At 37.3% G+C, this 19,884-nt stretch overlaps 1 protein-coding gene across 23 annotated transcripts in view; it reads left to right on the forward strand.

Moving 5' to 3' along the window:
- The window catches only part of FSD1L (fibronectin type III and SPRY domain containing 1 like), a 94,428-nt gene extending 76,257 nt beyond the window's left edge, over nt 1-18,171 (forward strand). For 13 of the 23 annotated variants that reach the window (XM_008257054.5, XM_051855999.3, XM_089318976.1 and 10 more), the window contains 4 exons: nt 4,508-4,608; nt 5,731-5,982; nt 7,937-8,025; nt 14,384-18,088. In XM_008257054.5, the coding sequence (XP_008255276.1) occupies nt 4,508-4,608; nt 5,731-5,982; nt 7,937-8,025; nt 14,384-14,506 (565 nt within the window). In that variant the 3' untranslated portion in view covers nt 14,507-18,088. Of the gene's footprint in view, nt 1-4,507; nt 4,609-5,730; nt 5,983-7,936; nt 8,026-14,383 lie in introns of all 23 variants that reach the window. The other 10 variants (XM_089318941.1, XM_089318924.1, XM_089318925.1 and 7 more) reach the window with 2 other exon arrangements.
- The last annotated feature ends 1,713 nt before the right edge of the window (nt 18,172-19,884 follow it).

A 19,884-nucleotide genomic window follows, 5' to 3' on the forward strand; every position in this document is an offset into this window, starting at 1 on the left:
TGCCTTCAAGAAATTTGCCCTCTCTCATGTAGATGAGATACACACATAAGTAACAGTAATGCAAGGTAGACATTATGTGTAATGGTAAGTATGAATAAAGCTGAAAAGAAAGAAAGATGTTCAGAGTTGTATTTGTTGAGGTGGTCAGTTAACAACAGTTAGCCATAATGAAAATAATAATCAACTTTTTATTGATTGATTGTGGTAGTGCAAGCAAGAGGCTGTAAAGGAAAAGGGTATCATTCCATCAGGGTTCCATATTCCCTGAAAGAACAGCACTGGGTAGAAGTCAAGTGAGTCAGATCACTCTAGAGATTCTTCTCACTGCCAGCAAACCCCAAACAGGCCTTGCCTATTTATGGATCTGAGGACCAAGAAGGTGGGAAAGAGGGAGGGTTAAGAGTATAAAAGTACTAAAAGAAAGGTGTCTTCAGAGGCCCTTCCCATCTTCTTTAAAGGAGGTATTGGGGGGGACCCTTAAAAAGTATCTCAGCCTAGAGCTTTCCTCCCATAAGGGTGCCTCTGAATAGAGGTGCCTCGGCTGGGAATATACATACACATATGAACCTCATGTCCTGAGGGTTGGAATTGTAGCTCCCTCTAGAAAGGACTAAGACTAGTGTAAAGAGCCCATCCCAACCTATGCCCCATCCACCTACTGCAGGCTTTTGTAAGTGCCAGTGGTTGGGCCTGAAAGACAACACAAGACAGTTTTGGGCCAGAACTTGACTCCTCAAATGAGTTATTTAGCCTGGTAGATCTGGGAGACTTTTATTAAGGGAATGGTTTTTAGGGTAGATCCTGAGGAAGTACAAGAATGTCTGCATTTGGACTTGCTCTGAGAGAGTGAACAAGAGGCATTGAAAAGATTGTGCAGATTTACAGAATACCTTGACTGCTATGTTTAGCTGTATAACGTGCTCTAGGGGTTGAGAAGCTAGAAAGGCAGACAGGGAACAAACCATGAACCTGAAATGCCAAGCTAAGTCATTTGTAATAAAGTACTTGAAGATTTTAAGGTGCATAGATCAGAGTTAGATCTGTCTTCTAATAGTGAACAAGATGAAATGGGTGGGGTGGCAAAGAGGTCATTTGGAAAGCTTTTAAAACTGTTGAGACTGGAGGTAGAAAAGAGCCCTTGATTCAGGTGGTTAAGTGACTCCGGTGCTTAGAGAGAAGTGGGATGAGGAATGAATGGAAGGAGACCATGTTTGACTGAAAGCAGTAATAGCCGTTGTACTACTTGCAAACATGTACTTGGAAGGCTGGAATGCTGGAATGCTGCCATGGGAGAGTTCTCCTTACTTAACTTCTTCTGAAACTAACCTGCCATTCTCAATAGTTTTCTTTTCTTTTCTTCATGCTTTCCTTTTTCTTTATTACTGGTAAGTTATAATTTTTTTTCTTCAAAAATATTTTTCTGGTTATCAAAAGGGCTCTTGGCTTATTTTGAAGCAGTGCTAAATGAAAAAAATGCTTATATGAATTTCCTATGCTAATTATTAGCTTTAAGTACCTAGGAAATACTTTTCAAAATGTGTGTTTCCTCCCAGCAGACATTCTGGGTTACCAGCTGAGAAGATGAATTGTCAGAATATTTTGAAATAATTTCTTGATTGATTCAGATTCTGTTACTCTTCAGTTGATAGCAACTATTATAAAATTCCAAAGGGTTCTATTTCTCCAATTTAGGACTGTGGCTCAGGCAGGAATATGTGGGCCTTAGTTGATAACTTCACATATCCCATTTATTCAGTTGAGTTCATTCATTTTAGTCAAGATATTTCATAACTCTGTGTCTTGAGAATACAGAGATGAGAAGATGTGGTCCTGATAATAGTAATTTCTCTTCTCTCAGCTAATCCACATCTAAGTTCCTTGCTTGGTATGGCAGCCAAGTCATGAGGGACCATATGGTAGAGTATGTAAGAACTGTCTTTCTCCATCACATTTTTGATGAGGGACTTTTCTGTTTTTGTTTTTAATCTCAGTGGCTACTAGCCTGGTGAGCAGCAAGATCTTGAAATTCTTAATTCACAAACACAAACATGCATTTCTCAAGCTGACTTTCCAATGTTCTGATTCACTAGCCTATGGTGAGTCCTGGTAATTTACATGTTTAAAGGGTCCTTAGATGGTCTACTTTTAATATTAAAATTTTTTAACATTTTAATCTTTTTTAAAAACAGACACAGCCACACATTAGCCTAGGCCTACATTGGGTCAGAATCACTGTTGTCTTCTACTTCCCCTTCTTGTCCCACTGAAATTTTTTTGTGGGTAGCACAGTATACATGGAGTAATCATCTCCTGTTGTAACAATGCCCTCTTTTGGGTACCTTCTTAATGATTTGCTTGAGACTTTTCAGAAATGTGTCCATGGTGGTTTGCTTGGTTTGTTTATTTTTTTCATCATAGATTTGCTTGTAAACAGATAATGTATTATGAACAATCCTCTCTATCAGTGAAAAGCTTTTGGTGTTGGGTCCATATTTTCAAACTTTTGAAGGAGTTTGTTGAGATCTCCAAAAGCATTCTGATACACCCGTTTCTTGAAGGTGGTTCTTTTTCTTCTGCAGTTCATTTTTCTCTTGCATCTTCTTCAGCTGTGTGTTCGCTAAGTGATAGGAATTATTCAGTTCTATTAAAATCTTATGGCACCACTGGTATGTAGTCTATCAGTAACTAAATGTCTCATTATGTGGCACATGATTATATTAACTCAGAAAACCTGAGCAAACCAACTCTTGAAGACAAAAATTATATTTTTGATATTCCTAATAGAGAGTATAAAATTTTCTATTTTTATTTGTGTCCTCTACTTTAGAGAATAGCTTAAAAGCATGACTGGGTTTTTTCCCTCAGGTTTTTTTTTTTTCCTTCCCCTCCGCAATAGGAAGACACCAGTAACTGCCTACCTGGTCACAAGTTTCACAGAAATTTCAGTCTCCCCTTCTTAGTTACCTCTATTCATGCTGTCTGTTCAAATACAACTTATAGTCAGTAGCATGTGTGTTTTTTTTTTTTTAAGAAATACCTTTACGAACAGGACCTTTGCCATCCTTTGGGGAGAATTAAACAATAATATATACACTGAATTACTGACTTGTAACACTTGAAATATCATTGACTGGAAAACAGTTGAAGTGGTCCTGAGTTTACTGTTTAATTCCTTGAAACTGATAAATCTGTGTTGTGATAGCAAGACATTTAGCTAATGCAGACTGAAGACACTGAATCATGTGAAATGACTTTAAATTTTATTTTTATTCTTGCTTTGTCTTTGTCAGGGATTTCTATTCCAATATTAATGATATCTTATTAAAATCTACTAAAGTAATCTTTTTTATTTATTTTTTGACAGGCAGAGTGGACAGTGAGAGAGAGAGACAGAGAGAAAGGTCTTCCTTTGCCATTGGTTCACCCTCCAATGGCCGCCACAGCCGGTGCGCTGCAGCCGGTGCACCGCGCTGATCCGATGGCAAGAGCCAGGTACTTATCCTGGTCTCCCATGGGGTGCAGGGCCCAAGCACTTGGGCCATCCTCCACTGCACTCCCTGGCCACAGCAGAGAGCTGGCCTGGAAGAGGGGCAACCGGGACAGAATCCGGCGCCCTGATCGGCACTAGAACCCGGTGTGCCAGTGCCACAGGTCGGAGGATTAGCCTAGTGAGCCGCGGCGCCGGCCCTAAAGTAATCTTAAGGAGAAATATTCTAGTGCAATTATGTTAGCCAAATGTTCTTATTTCTAATTAGTGGTAAGAATGTATATTGTTAACTTCATGCCTCCTCATAGTAACTTTAGTATTATGTTGACTAATTTTTTTTTCTTTTTAAAAATGCAGTGATTTAACAAAATTAAAATGTTATATTTAAAACATCTTTGGAATCTCATCAATTTTGAGTTTTTGAGAGTTAGTACCAAGGCTAATACTGTACAGATTACTATATCACATAATTTGACAGAAGAAGTCAGGTTGGATATTGTTCATTTTAGCAAGAGAAATAGTTTATAATATTGGATATTGTCCTGTACATGGATTTGGTCAGTTGCTGTTTCTCTTTTAAGAAGAAAAGATCCAGAACAAAAATATCTACTGCTAGTAGGATTATTTGGTGATAAGGAAAAGCCTATTTTTGCCTTTGATTTATTAAATTTAACTGCAAAAATATATGAACATTATCCTATTATTTTTCTTGAGCTTTTTTTTTCCTTTAGCAATTTTGGTCTTGTTCTGGCATTGTTTCTTATTTCAACTATGTGTTCTTTGTGTAAGCTTTGCTCAGTCTGCATGACATTAGCGTTTTCAGCCTGCTTTATAATGATGGCTTCTTATATTTTAGTGTTTATAATCAATAACTCTTTTAATAATTCAGATCAAATTAAATGGTGCTATTTATGCAGTATAATTAGAAATCTTTTCAAAAGTTCTTTCCATGATTTGTAATTTTAGTTTATGAAATATTTGCCATATAAAATATTTTTCTTTTTGTTCCTGTTTATATAGAAGTGGTACACCTTCCCCCAAACGGACATCTGTAGGCTCCAGGCCACCAGCAGTAAGAGGCAGCAGAGATCGTTTTACCGGGGAATCATATACAGTGCTGGGTAGGGTAAAAAATAATCCTTCTTACTTATCTCGGATTAACGGTGTCACAGTCATAATGGCACACTTTCCACTAAAGAGTGCCGCCTGTTTTAAATCAGTCTTTGCAGAAGTTTCTCGCTGTGGAAGCCCTTTCGGGAGATTTTAAAGTCATATTGTCATCAGCGCAGACTTCTGTTGTAGTGGTTAAGATGCCTCTTGGGATGCCTGCATCCTGAGTTGGATTGCCCGTGTTTGAATCTTGCCTTGGCCCCTGGTTGATTCAAGCTTCCTGCAGCCTTGGAGATAGCAGTGATGGCTCAGTTAATTGGGAAACTGCCACTCACGTGTCGACCTGGATTGAGCTCCTGACTCCTGGCTTCAGCCTGTCCCCAGCCACTGCTGGTGGGGGTAATCTCTGTCTCCGTCTCTCTCTGCCCCTTTCTCCCTCCTTGTCTCTCTCTGCTTTTCAAATAAATAAAAATAAATATTTAAAGGGATCTTTGAAATTACATAATTGATAATTCTAAAACTCTACCTCAGCTTACATAGTGACCACATATGAATATAACCCTTGAGGGGATAAGAAGGAAGAGAGGTTCTGAAGCATTTTATATTCAGAAAAATTAGTGATAAATATGAAAGTAAATTTGTGGTGGATACCCTGAAATTTAGTATTTGTATTATATTTTTAAAGATTTATTTTTATGTATTTGAAAGGCAGAGTTACAGAGAAAGCAAGAGAGGTCTTCCATCCACTGCTTTACTTCCCCAGTGGCTACAACTGCCAGGGCTCTTCCAGGCCCATGCCAGGAGCCAGGAGTTTTTTTCACGTCTCCCACATGCGTGCGGGGGCCCAAGCACTTGGGCCACTCTGCTGCTTTCCCATGCACATTTGCAGGGATCTGGATCTGAAGTGGAGCAGCTAAGACACAAAGTGGCGCCTATATGGGATGCATCAGAGGCTGTGGCTTAACCACCCATGCCAAAGTGCCAGCCCCAGTATTTGTATGTTAACAGGATTATTCTCATAGAGTACTTGATTCAAATATTTGGGGAGTCATTAGTGGGACAAGAGTTGGTGAGGATAAATGACTCAGAAGGAAGAAGAAAAAACCAAATCTATCTTTTTGATTTTTTTGTAGGAGATACTGCTATTGAAAGCGGACAACATTATTGGGAGGTCAAGGCCCAGAAGGATTGTAAATCCTACAGTGTGGGAGTAGCATATAAAACTTTGGGGAAATTTGACCAATTGGGAAAGACAAACACTAGTTGGTGTATCCATGTCAACAACTGGCTACAAAACACGTTTGCTGCAAAACATAATAATAAAGTCAAAGCTTTGGATGTTACTGTTCCTGAGAAAATAGGTGTATTTTGTGATTTTGATGGGGGTAAGTTTACTTATTTTCTCATAAGTCATTTCATCACTGTTGCTTATGTTTCTGTAGTCTTTATTGGTAATTGTCTGCAGAATTTCCCTTAGTATTGTGGTAAGGACATTTTGAACAACTAAGCTGTGGTCACAAACGTAATCTCAAGTTATGCAGTTGATTGTACCTGCTTGGAGATCTACAAAAGTACTTATTTATAATAGGTAAGTCTGATAGATTTTGCTGATTTTAGTCTTCCGCACTAAAATTTCTTCTTTCTTAATTCCTTCTTTACTGTGTTTTACTACCTACCTGTAAAAGTTGTGGAGTCAGATTTTTCAAGTTGAGGTAGATCTTAGAAATGACCCAATATACTTGCCACAGGCTAAAACCTTTTTACACTGTCTCTACAGATAATTGCCACTCTTGTGCTGTGTGAAGCCTATGGTTTTAGAAGCAGCCTATTTCATTGTTGGAACTTTTGGTTAGAATGCTTTTCTGAAATTGACTTATTTTATCGTGTTATGACTTCTGAGACTGTTGCTCCTGTATTTTATCATCTGAATAAATATAGAATTATGTTCTCTAATCCACATTTTCATAATAATCCTTATTTGTTTAAAACTGCTAACACTGCATTTCTTGCCCCTTTTTTCCAGACTATACAGTCTTTGTTATTAGCTGTCCGCTTATATTTTAATTTTTACAAACAAACTCTTACACTCTCCTATGGTTGTATATAATGTATTTCACTTTTGAATTTTTAGAAAATTGTTGAGAATGTATTTTCAGTTTACATTGTAGTCAAAGGCTTAATACTCCACTAAATAAAGAGTTCAACATATAAAAAGTACAAAGACCATAGTTCTTCAGGAATGTAGGCAAGGGCTATAAACAATAGTCATATGAAAAGATGTTAATTACACTCATATCCAGTAAATTTTTAGATAGTCACAGAAGAAAATGAGATGTCAGCAGGACAACTACAAGGCATGTTTGACGTGCATTCACTCAGAAGTAGCTAAATGTAAATAGATGACACACCATCTTGGAGTGGCTACTGATGATCACACAGAACAATGTATCTAAGCACTACTGCTCTGCTGTTTGCTAACTTTGTGACCATAGGTTGTTTACCATGTTGAAGTTTCTGTATGTAAAGCACCCAACACTTCGGTAGTATACATAAATATTATGTTCTTTTCTCTTCCTCTTTGTTTAATAGCAGTTGATTTATTAAGATCACTATTGCGAGAGAAAAAAGCCTGGACAGAGCAGCTGCATTTAGAATAGGAGAAAAAAGACGGAAGGTATTTTTAGGGTTGGGATACAAACCAAGAAAATAGTTATCCAAGAGGAGTTTCAGGAAGTGGTAACAGTTCTGAGGAGACCATCAGGCTGGGTGCTTAAGAGTTTAGTTAAATCAAGGCATGATCACGCTGAAAGACAAACTATGAGGGGGATTTTAAGAATTAAAGTTGAAGTATTTGTGACTGCTCTGTGATTTTAGAGATTGGAGGATAGGTATAGACTCAAGTAGTTAGTAGTCAGAGTATGATGTAGAGGTAGACTTTAAAGGGTAACATGATTTGGGTAGAAAAGCTGGTTATCATAAAAATGAAGAAGAAATAACCTTGGTTTTCAATGGACTAATGAAATTATTTGTTAAATATTTATAAAATAATAAAATTGTTACAGATGAATGAGTAGAATAGTGCTATACTCTATTAGGCATTTTGAAGGCATCATGGAGGTCTTGAAAACCAGGAAGGATAACTGGATTTGGGCTTTTTCTTGAACATGTTTGCTGTGGTTTTCTAGTGAGAATTATTATGTCCAGTCTTTACAGTTTATAATAAAAACAATGCCAAAATATGTTTTAGGTCATTATTTTCTTACATTATGATTATTATACTTAATTAGATGTTATAATTTTGTCTGTAATATATTTAGGCTTATTTTCCTTTCTTTTTAGGTCAACTTTCTTTCTATGATGCAAGCTCAAAACAGTTGCTATATTCCTTTAAGACAAAATTTACTCAGCCAGTACTACCTGGTTTCATGGTTAGTACCTAACATATTTTATTTGGTTTTGAACTTTAAGTAGTATAATCTGTGCTTTATATTTGGAAAGCAAGATATCTCATTTCTTCTTCATATTCTTCCCTGTGTTTCTAGTCTGCTTCCTCCCAAACCTCGGATTGTATATTTTGGTATATTTTATTGAAATCAGTGTTAGTACATAAAAGTAAGCATGTCATAAACATATGGTCTGATGCATTTTCATAGGACTACACGCTTGTAACCGGCACCATGAAATGGAAAAGGTCATGAAATGGAATATTGCCAGAACCTCAGAAATCCTCTTGTGCTCATTTCTAGTCCCTAGTGATGGTCCTCAAAAGGGCGACACTATCTTGAGTTTTAATATCAAAGATTCATTTCAACTTTAACTCCTTCTCAACTTTATGTAAAAGGAGTCACAGAGTATCATTTGTGGTTAACATTATGAGATTTATCCATGTTCTATGTGGTTGTAGTTCATTTGTTCCCATAGCCGTATAGTTTTCTATTATTTACATATTATCACTATGCATTCTAATTTAGTTGAATATGTGTGTGGTTTCTGCACTTGATCTTATTCAAAAAGCCAAGAAGTGATATGTGTGGTTTCCGAATATTCTTGTTCCATTGGATACCTACAAAGGATTTGAGTTGCCAAATCATATGTTATATAAATAATCAACTGTATTAAATGCTGCTAAAAAGTTTATCAAAGTGGTTGGTTGGGGCCAGTGCTGTGGCGCAGAGGGTTGATGCCCTGGCCTGAAGCGCCAGCATCCCATATGGGCACGGGTTCAAGACTCGGCTGCTCCACTTCCCATCCAGCTCTCTGCTATGGCCTGGGATAGCAGTGGAAGATGGCCCAAGTCCTTGGGCCCCTGCACCTGCGTGGGGGACCCAGAAGAACTCCTGCCTCCTGGCTTCGCATCGATGCAGTAGCTGTCATTGCGGCCATTTGGGGGAGTGAACCATCGGATGGAAGACCTCTCTCTCTCTCTCTCTCTCTCTCTGTAACTCTTTCAAGTAAAAAATAAATAGATCTTAAAAAAAAAAAACACAAAGTGGTTGGTTATACTAATTTGCAAACAAAAGTATATGAGAACTTGACTTCCTGCATGTCATTAACAAAACTTGGTATTATCTTTTTAATTTTAGACCTTCTAGTGGGAATGATATATTGCATTGGGGCATTAGTTTGCATTTCCTTGCTGACTAATGCTCTTGAGCATGTTTTTATATCTTTATTGATTGTTTCCATATATTGTTTTTAGAACCAGCTGTTCAAACCTTTGGCTGGATTTTCTCTTGGGTTTTCTTCCTATTTCTTATTGATTTGCAGTTCTTTATTTGGTCTGATTGATTTGCTAGACAAATCTATTGCAAATATCCTTTCTACTCTGGCTTTCCTTTTTTATGATATCTATGAACAAAAATTCTTAATTTTAATGTCCTGTTTATCAGGTTTTTTATTTCACTTACAGCTTGCACTTTTTGTCTTCTCTTTAAGAGATCATTATTCATCCTCAAGATCATGAAAATTATTGTTTTCTTCTGGAAGCTTTACCTTATACATTTAATTAGAGACTATAGTTCAGTGCAAGTACAATGTAGAATTGATGTGTTTGATAAGAAGTAAGAGCCAAGATATATTCTTTAATTCCATAGGGATATCCAGTTTGAAGGACCATTTATTGAAAATATCTTAGTTTACTACCATCTTTGTACCATATTTTTTTTATTTTTATTTTTTTGCCAGGCAGAGTTAGAGAGAGACAGTGAAAGAGTTACAGACAGTGAGAGAGAGAGAAAGGTCTTCCTTCCATTGGTTCACTCCCTTAATGGCCGCTACAGGCAGCACTACGCCGATCCGAAGCCAGGAGCCGGGTGCTTCCTCCCAGTCTCCCATGCGGGTGCAGGGACCCAAGCACTTGGGCCATCCTCCACTGCCCTCCTGGGCCACAACAGAGAGCTGGACTGGAAGAGGAGCAACCGGGACTAGTACCCGGCGCCCTAACAGGGACTAGAACCCAGGGTGCTGGCGCTGCAGGCGGAGGATTAGCCAAGTGAGCCACGGCGCCGGCCATCTTTGTACCATATTAAATGACTGTGTTTGCACTGTAGACTGAATTTGTATATGTGTGTTTGGTATACACATATATATGAGGGTGCTTCAAAAAGTAGAGGAGTGAGCATTTAGCCTTACAGTCAGGATGCCTGCATCCCATTTCCTAGACTTGGGTTAAGTACCCAGCTCTGGCTCTTGGCTCCAGCTTCTTGCTAATACCACAGCTTCCTGTGGATCTTGGGAAGCAATGGGAATGGCTCAAATAATTGGGTTCTTGCCACCCATGTGGGAGACCTGGATTGAGTACCTAAGTCTCAGCTTCAGCCTTGGCCCAGTCCTGGCTCTTGTGGGCATTTGGGGAGTAAAGTAACAGAGGGGAGATACTTTCTCTCTCAAATAAATAATAAAATAAATTATCTTCTCTCTAAAATAAATAATAAAAATTCATGGGAAAATGAAATTAAGAGATAGTTTATTTTGGTGCCAGAAATTTGGAAATCCATAAACACACAGGGTCTGCAAAAGGTCATTTTAGGATAAGTGTTTGGTGTAGTGGTTAAGATTCTGCTTGGGACACCAGCATCCCACATTGCAGTACTTGAATTCAGATCCTCCTCTACTCTCTTCCTGCTTCTTGCTAAAACATACCCTAGGAGGCAGCAACTGATGGCTCAAATAGCTAGGAACCTGCTACCCATGTGGGAGACTCAGTTTGTGTTCTGGATTTCTGGTTTTGGCATGATCCAGCCACAACTCTTTTTTGGGCATTTGTGGAGTGAACCGGGGGATTGAAGGTACTCTCTTCTCTCTCTTTAACTCTGCCTTACAAATAAAATGAGTTAAATAAAACAAAAAAAAAAAATATAAAAGTTTATGTAACTGTGTTACAAGAAAATCTATGCATGGATTTCAAAACATTTTTGCACCCAAATAAACTTAATTTTGTTTTCCATGAACTTTTTGAAATCCTCTTATAAAATTTCAATTCTACCTAATTTGTCAGATTTACATTAAAAAATTCATGTTTCTTCACACAAAATGAAGCATAGTTTTGAAATTCTTTAAAGAAAATTTTATTGTTTTTTCTAACTCCTTAATCCTCTTCAGTTTCTCCATAAGGTTAGGCTACTGTGTTCTTGGGGTCCACTTAAGGCCATCATTTTTCTGGCTAGAATTTCATTAACTTTGGGGTTACTTTTACAAATTAGGATGTGATATATTTATATATTTTAAAATTTACTTATTTGAAAGGCAGAGTTACAGAGAGAGAGGAAGAGACAGAAAGATCTTAAATTTCATATGGTTGGGACTGGGCCAGGCCAAAACCAGGAACTTGGCACTGCGTCCAGGTCTCCTTTGTCAGCACTTGGGCCATCTTCTGCTTTTCTAAGTACATTAGCCAGGAATTGGATCAGAAATGTAGCAGCTGGAATTTGAACTAGCACTGATTGGGATGCTGGCGTCATAGGCTGTGGCCTAACCTGCTGCACCACAATGCTGGCCCAGGATGATGTATTTCTAGTGAAGATTTGGTGGAATGTTTTTTATGTTCTTCCAGCATCATCCCTGACTGTATAACCCCCTAACTGTGAGGAGAAAATATTCAGAGTATATGTGGGTTGAAAATGCAGTTATTTTAAATCTTACAGTCAGTAACAGTTATTTACTCTAAAGTTGTTTTCATTTCTTAACACAAACCAATGCTATATTATATATTTTGGACCATTTTTCCAATGTGGTCAGAGACAGATTGTTTATCCTATGGAACTCAGAAAAAGTTTATTCTTCTAATTCTTAGGTAGATCTTATAATATATTATCTTTGTCTCTTTTTACAGTTTTTGATTTTTTTTAAGATTTTATTTATTTATTTGAAAGGCAGAGTTACAGAAAGGCAGAGAGAGAGGTCTTCCATCTACTGGTTCACTCCCCAGATGCCCACAATGGCCAGAGCTGCGCCGATCCAAACCCAGGAGCCAGGAGTTTCTTCTGGGTCTTCCATGCAGGTGTAGGGGTCCAAGGACTTGGACCATCTTCTACTGCTTTTCCAGGCCATAGCAGAGAGCTGGATCAGAGTGGAGTGGCCGGGTCTTGAACTGGTGTCCATATGGGATGCTAGCACTGCAGGCAGCAGCTTTACCCACTGCACCACAGTGCTGGCCCCTATTTTATTTTATTTTTTTAGGATTTTATTTATTTATTTGAGAGGCACAGTCATAGCCAGGGAGAGAGAAAGAGAGAAAGATCTTCCATCTGCTGGTTCATTTTCCCAAATGGCCGCAATGGCCAAAGCTGGGCCCACCTGAAGCCAAGAACCAGGAGCTTCTTCTGGGTCTCCCATGTGGGTGCAGAAGCCCAAGGACTTAAACCATTTTCCACTGATTTCCCAGGTGCAGTAGCAGGGAACTGGATCAAAAAAGAAGCAGCTGGGACTTGAACTGGCGTCCATATGGATGCTAGTGCTGCAGGCAGAGGCTTAGCCTACTAAGCCACAGCATCAGCTCCTCTTTTTCTTTTGTTTCAAGAATTTATTTATTATTTGAAAGGCATAATTACTCCCCAGTTGACTGCAATGGCCAGGGCAAGGCCAAGGCAAGGCCAGGCTGAAGCCAGGAGCCTGGAATTCTATCTGGATCTTCCACCTGTGTTGCAGGGACCCAAGCCCTTAGGCCATCTTTCGCTGTTTTCCCCTGCACGTTGTCAGGGAAGTGAATTGGACGTGGAGCAGCCTGTACTTGAACCAGCACTTATATGTGATTCCAGTGTTGCAAGTGGTAGCTTTACCCACTGAACCACAATACCAGCCCTTGCTGTGTCATTGTCTGAACATTTTATAGAATTGTGTTTTGATAGAATTAAGTTTTATGAATCTTGTTCCCTTTTATAGGTAATGCTTTGCCTAACTTGTTTTCACAAATATTTTTCATCTATATTTTCTTCTTAAAGTTTTATAGTTTTAGGTTTTACATTTAGTTCTATGATCCATTTTGAGCTAATTTTGTTCCATGATACAGAAGTATGGTTTAAGGATTATCAATTGTTCCAATACCTTTTTTTTTCTAAGGTTTATTTATTTATTTGAAAGTCACAAAGAAGGAGAGACAGAGCTTCCATCCACTGGTTCACTCCCCAAATGGCAACCAGGACTGGCCAGGCCAAAGCCGGGAGCCAGGAGTTTCAAGTTCTCCCATATAAGTGCTGGGCCCAACACTTGGACCATCTTTCACCGCTTTTCCCAGGCTGTTAGCAGGGAGCTGTATCGGAATAGAGCAGCTGTTAGGCAAACTGGCGCACATATGAGATGCCAGCATTGCAGATAATGGCTTTACCCAGTACACCACCATGCCAGCCCCTCCAATACTGTTTTTTAAAAAGACAGACCCTTCTTTATTGATTTGCCCTTGTACCTTTTTGCTAGATATTTTGAGTGACTAGTTTAATAAGTGACTTAATTTCAAAAAATAAATATAGTAGTTTAATAATCAGAGGATGCTTTTGTATTTGGGGAGTTACCAGTACTGAGCCTGGTAGTTTCAAAAATTTAGAATGTTAATTATACTAGCTAATCATTTATTTGGAACACTACTCTGTTTATGAAATACTGAATCCTTAAATAATTGAAAATGGGAGTACTTAAAACAACTTTTAGAATTTCCCTTGCTTTAAGTTGTGTCTGCCTGTATACATGCTGGTTGATAGTTTGAATGATCCATATTTTCATATTTTAACTGATTCCATTCTAAATCTCTTTTTACTATTCAATCATAGCTGCTCTGTTCACAAGCAGAGCAGTTTTATGATAATGAATAGATATGGCAGTTGCTTCTGGATATTATCAATTCTCAATTTTTTCAGAAATCTTTTTTAGAGAATTAATAAGAGTTCTTATTGTTGGAAATAGGGAACAGATTAAAGAAAAACTAGTGGGTTTTAGGACACATCTCATTAAAACTGAAAGCAACAATAAGGAATAAGGAAGCTATTTCTTTGCACACTTTCCTGAGTGTGAAGGATAGCATCAGAAAAGGATAGCTAGTATCTTTTGCCTCCATGAATGCAATTTAGTCTCTCAGTTTCTTCAACCCCTGAGTTCCCTCTCAAGTGCAGCGCCAGTGTGTTCTGTTTGGCCTTCTGTGAGTCTAAAAACAGGCTCTAAGCTCAGTTAATGAAAGCAGTTTGGGACTGACTGGTGTTTATAAATGTGGAATTTTACCTTTCAAACAGAGATTTGAGAATCACTGCAGTTCTAATTTGATTTGAAATGTGACCAAGGCTTTGTTTTCTCTTGTCTTAGGTTTGGTGTGGTGGACTTTCTTTGAGTACTGGGATGCAAGTTCCAAGTGCTGTAAGAACCCTTCAGAAAAGTGAAAATGGAATGACTGGTTCAACTGGCAGCCTGAACACTGTTGCTCAGTAATGCTGGCTCAGCCATGTTTACCCTCCCTCTTGATTGAGTGGCCTTTTCTGTGCAGTTACTAATCACAGAAATTTGTGAATGGTGGAAAACAGATTTGCTATATTCTGCTTTAAGGCCTGAAATCTGTTAGCATTAAGTATCTAGTAAGCTTTCACAGGAACCTACTGTGCAATACCATAGAAGCAGCAGATATCAAGCACTAGATTGATGTTTTGAAGTACAAATGGGAAAAAAGATGGTGTTGAAATGTTTATATAGAAACTCATTTTTGTGTTTCTTGGATTGCTTTGGCTCTTCTAAACGTGTAATTACATATGGTAACTCTGGGGCCTGGGGTGAAAAGCTTTTAAATCATGCCTTCTTTCCTCTGTTTCTCTTTTCTGTCTCATTACTACCTACTATTTAGTTCTTTCACTAAAGCTTTAAGAATATATAGTCCTCTAAAGTTTTCTAAAAAGTGAAATCACTGTTTGGGGGTAATAGAAAGTTTTATTACAGTGGTTTATTTTTCCCTTTTTATAAATTAGTTTTTCTGCATTATCTTTTTGTTATCTAACTTGATTATATAACACTTCCCCTTCCAAAATACCCTTATTTATCTTGTGGTTATAACTCAAAATAGAGTGGATATGAAGAGTTTCTAGACATAATAGCTTAATATTGCGCAAATTTCAATGGCTGACGCCACAGCTCACTAGGCTAATCCTCTGCCTGCAGCCCTGGCACCCCTGGTTCTAGTCCCGGTGGGGCACCGCATTCTGTCCGGGTTGCTCCTCTTCCAGTCCAGCTCTCTGCTGTGGCCCAGAAAGGCAGTGGAGGATGGCCCAAGTACTTAGGCCCTGCACCCTCATGGGAGACCAGGAGGAAGCACCTGGCGCCTGGCTTTGGATCAGTGCAGCACGCAGGCTGTAGCGGCCATTTGAGGGGTGAACCAGTGGAAAAGGAAGACCTTTCTTTCTGTCTCTCTCTCTCTCTCTGTCTAACTCTGCCTGTCAAAAAAAAAATTGCCCAAATTTCTATTTTATACCTGGTGTACTAACATAGTGGCAAAGGGATATTCTTTATATGTTGTCCTATTTAATTAGACTTCTTTTCATTCCATCATTTTGGATGATGGTTAAGATTTTAAAAGCTGTATATTTTCTGATTTTGTTGTCTGCTTTAATTACATCTTTCATAGTTACCTTAGGTAAGATTCCCACTCAAATTTGGCACTAACATGACAATTATGCTGATTTTTAACATTTCTAGTAGGAATGAAAGTTTATTAATAAAGTTACATGATGGGAAGAGAAACCTATACTACTCAACTTTTATCTAAGAAGGGATTATAAAGAAGATGCCTAAAAGTATTCCTAATGAGGAAATTTATGACTTTTTAATAAGAAATGTAATGGTTTAAACAGTTGCTTTGAAAACAGTTACCTCTCTCTGACTTTATTGGCACATGGGTTTTCAAACAACTCAGAGGTTATTTTTGTCTCAGTCATTTTATTACATTTGTTTGCTTTTTAAAGAGATGTAGTTCTTCCAAAAACCAATATAGACATCTTTCTTGAACTTTAGGAAAATGTACTAAACAATAGTAAGACCCGAGGTTACTGAACAGAACATACCTGTTCTTAAAAAGTTGATTAAAATGTGTAACTCAAGTGCTTTGAGCCAAACTAAAAGTTGTAGTTAAGTGTTTAAGAATTCTTTGATAATTTATAAGAGGTCTGAATTTGTAACTTCCTAAATTTTTGAAGCTCTTAATGTCTTTTAATTTTTTGACTTTCTTTCATTCTCCTTTATTTTGGGCTGTGACAACCTTCTTCTAAGAGGTGACCATTGCTGCTTACATTTGAGTTGCTTTCTACCCAAAGGCCTGTGTAATGGTAGTAGTTTCTACTGCTCACTGAGAGGATATTTTGTTTCATTGATAAAACAAATCTGAATGAGGAGTTTTATTTGAACTGCAGTGTTTTTTAAAAGCTAAGGACTTGCATATCTGCACTACTGTTTGATGACATACTGGTAATTTTAGAGACTTGGAACTTAAAGTTTAGAGAATGAGTATATCTGTAAGCATTCTTTTGATTCTCTAAACAAATGTAATTTTGATTTTTGTTCCTCATATATTTTGAAAGATATTTTTGGATATTCTTTCCCTGTTTAGAGGGCTACTCCAGGACCTAAGGAAACAGGAATTTATAAGTCCATTTTATAAACTCAAACCTGAAAGCAGTAATTTAGTAATCAAGTTGCTTTTATGTGATTAGCTACACAGTATATTTTAGCAAAAATGACCCAGAAAAAGCCAAATGTTCTTGTATACAATTTTTTACTATTATGTCTTATATAATTGTGTCTTCTCATTAATTCAGTGCCTTTTTCCTCTAAGCATGCTCTTGCTTCATGCTCCATGCAGTGTCAGCTGATAAGCGGAGAGCATTATGTTGTAGTGGTCAGGGCCTTCTGTTGCAAGAGCATGGGGAAAAGGAAACGTATTAATCAGGGGCTGGAGGAGTGTATCTGATGCTTTCTTGTGCTCATGCCATCATTTGAGACTCTTCATATAATTTTTTCTAATATTCTTTTGGAAAATGTATTAAATTTCACTGGGGAGGTTTCATTTCTCAGAGATTTTACGATAAATACATATTTAGCAAATGAAGAATCCAAGTTCTCATTACATGTAATACTTGTTATTAAATTGTACTATTATCATTTTGAAATAAGAACTTGAGGGTTTCCTCTTACTACATTTCTTAAAGGTTTCTAAAATTAAAAACAAAATACATGAATTTCTTTTTAGGCTTATGTTTTAAATTGTAAAGTTAAACTGGAGAAAGTTTGTCACCCTCATTTTCAAACTAAAAAATAATCAAATATAGTGCCTATTTAGTCTCAGAATAAGGGAACTGTCTTGTTGGATCATAATGTAGAACATTCTCATTGACATTTGAATTAAGTATTGAGCATTCATGCTCACTTTAGTATATTGTAAAAGGTTGGTAAACCCGTTCAGACATTCTTTATTTCTTTATTTACTTTATGTTTTGACAGGTCAAACATGAATGCTTTCTGCAAAGGAAATGCATGAGAGGTTGACTGTCGTGGATGTAATCATAGGTGTAAAAACTTGTTCTATAAAAACATTGATCTAGTATTGCATTTGTTGTTTAGCAGTTGAATTTCAAACCAGTTTTATTGAACTGGATATAGAAATGAAGGAACTGCCTTAAGCACTTTAGAAAATAATGTTTTTACAATTCATTTTGACTCTTCCAGCAGACCATGTCACATATGTCTCTAATTTTTGGTAAATATATAATTAGTAATTATAGAAATTTAACATACAGCAATTTGAATGTTCCAGGTATAACTAAACAAATTAAAAGGATTAGGCACCTGCTTTTCTGTACATGGTTTTAATTGATAACATCTGCACCATTTTGACAAACTGAAATGACTACTGTATAACTAGACTTGGCAAACTTTTACTCTGTCCCATAATTAATAATTTTTCTCCATGGTATATAAAGAGACATACTGGCTTTCTTTTGCTTACTCATTTGTGAAATTAAAGTATGAAAAATATGTGTCATTTGAATCCATTTGTGACTTATCCTAGGTCATATGATTAATAACAAGTATCTAATTAAATATTTTAATGAGGCTAATATGAATGATTGGCTTTTATCCCTATAGTTTGTCCATAAAATTATATTTATTTCTGTATTTTTAATTGTTTCTTTTGGAAACATTGGGAACAAATTAGGAAAGGATGTATTTGGAAAATGATTACTTCAAAAAGTATTACTTTTAAAAGGAGACAGTATAGACTTCTTGCCATAAAATATAATTCCAGGCTAAGAAATTATATTTTCAGATTATCACAATTCTCTTTAAAAAGTTATATTTCCTAGATTGGTGTTCATTCATTGGCTAATTCATACAACAAGTATATGAATGTGATATGGCAGTCAACATTTGACTACTTTATATTTGCCTTTGCAAAAGTATTGAAATTTGATTTATGATGCATGAATCATTTATGATGCTGCTTTTGAATGGGGGTACATTTTGCATCTCAAAAATAATGTCTTGCTACCCAGATGTTTAGAAGAGTAATTTCAAATTTCAAAATCACTGCATAATAAGGTTCACTTTTGTGTCGCCACATTAAGTAAGTCTGGAAAAGTTTCCTATTTTTTTTTCTACCCTGGATATTATCTTTTAGGGAAATGTATGGTCAGCATACATTTACTCAGTATCCAAGTACCCTAAAGTTATTAGTTATTCTTAACCAAAATGTACAGTTCAGAATGCAGGCACTGAAGTATTACGTGAGATCATGAATGTTTTCTTAATCATCACAGCAAGATTACCTCATGTTCAGTATAGTTTTACTTTTGTGTTAAGTACAGTATTCACATTTTTTTAATTATTTGTGATCCTGATATGTTATGTATGGTAGCTTTGTTACTTGAATATTTGGATAACCTAAATACTTTAATCATTTTGAATTAGCTGGAGTTTAAATGGATTGCATTTGCTGTATCTTGTTTTCATTGAAAAGATAGTGTTGAACATGGCATTTTTTTTTTTTTTTTTTTTTTTTTTTTTTTTTTTTTTTTTGACAGGCAGAGTGGACAGTGAGAGAGAGAGACAGAGAGAGAAAGGTCTTCCTTTGCCGCTGGTTCACCCTCCAATGGCCGCCGCTGCAGCCGGCGCACCGCGCTGATCCTGGCAGGAGCCAGGAGCCAGGTGCTTTTCCTGGTCTCCCATGGGGTGCAGGGCCCAAGCACCTGGGCCATCCTCCACTGCACTCCCTGGCCATAGCAGAGAGCTGGCCTGGAAGAGGGGCAACCGGGACAGAATCCGGCGCCCCAACCGGGACTAGAACCCGGTGTGCCGGCGCCGCAAGGTGGAGGATTAGCCTATTGAGCCACGGCGCCGGCATGGCATTTAATATTTGTTTCAGATTGTAAATAAATACCAGAAATTGCCATAGTACTTTTCTCTTCAGCCTACCCAATTTTTCAAAAATAGAGTATTCATTTTTTCGGGGTCAATATAAAATACAGACGTTGATTCATAATTATTGAAGCTATATTAGTTTAAACTGATTCTTTTCTAATGTTACTTAGTCAGTATGAGTTGGTCCTTGGGCACGGACACCTAGAGGGTCTCACAGTATGTAGGGAAGAAGGCAGGTGAATGTATTTGCTTTGGCCTGGAGCTGATTAAATTTAGACTAATTTAAAACAAGTCAGATTGTAAGTGATTAGTAAAAGCATTTTAATCAGTACTAGAACGTTTTTTGGAAAGCATAAGGAAAATGTGTAATTTGTTTTAACATTTCAAATATCTCTGAGGTACCAAAGCACTGA

This window comes from Oryctolagus cuniculus, chromosome 1 (assembly GCF_051225735.1).
Source record: "Oryctolagus cuniculus isolate XC-2025 breed Fujian yellow rabbit chromosome 1, ASM5122573v1, whole genome shotgun sequence".
Taxonomy (NCBI): domain Eukaryota; kingdom Metazoa; phylum Chordata; class Mammalia; order Lagomorpha; family Leporidae; genus Oryctolagus; species Oryctolagus cuniculus.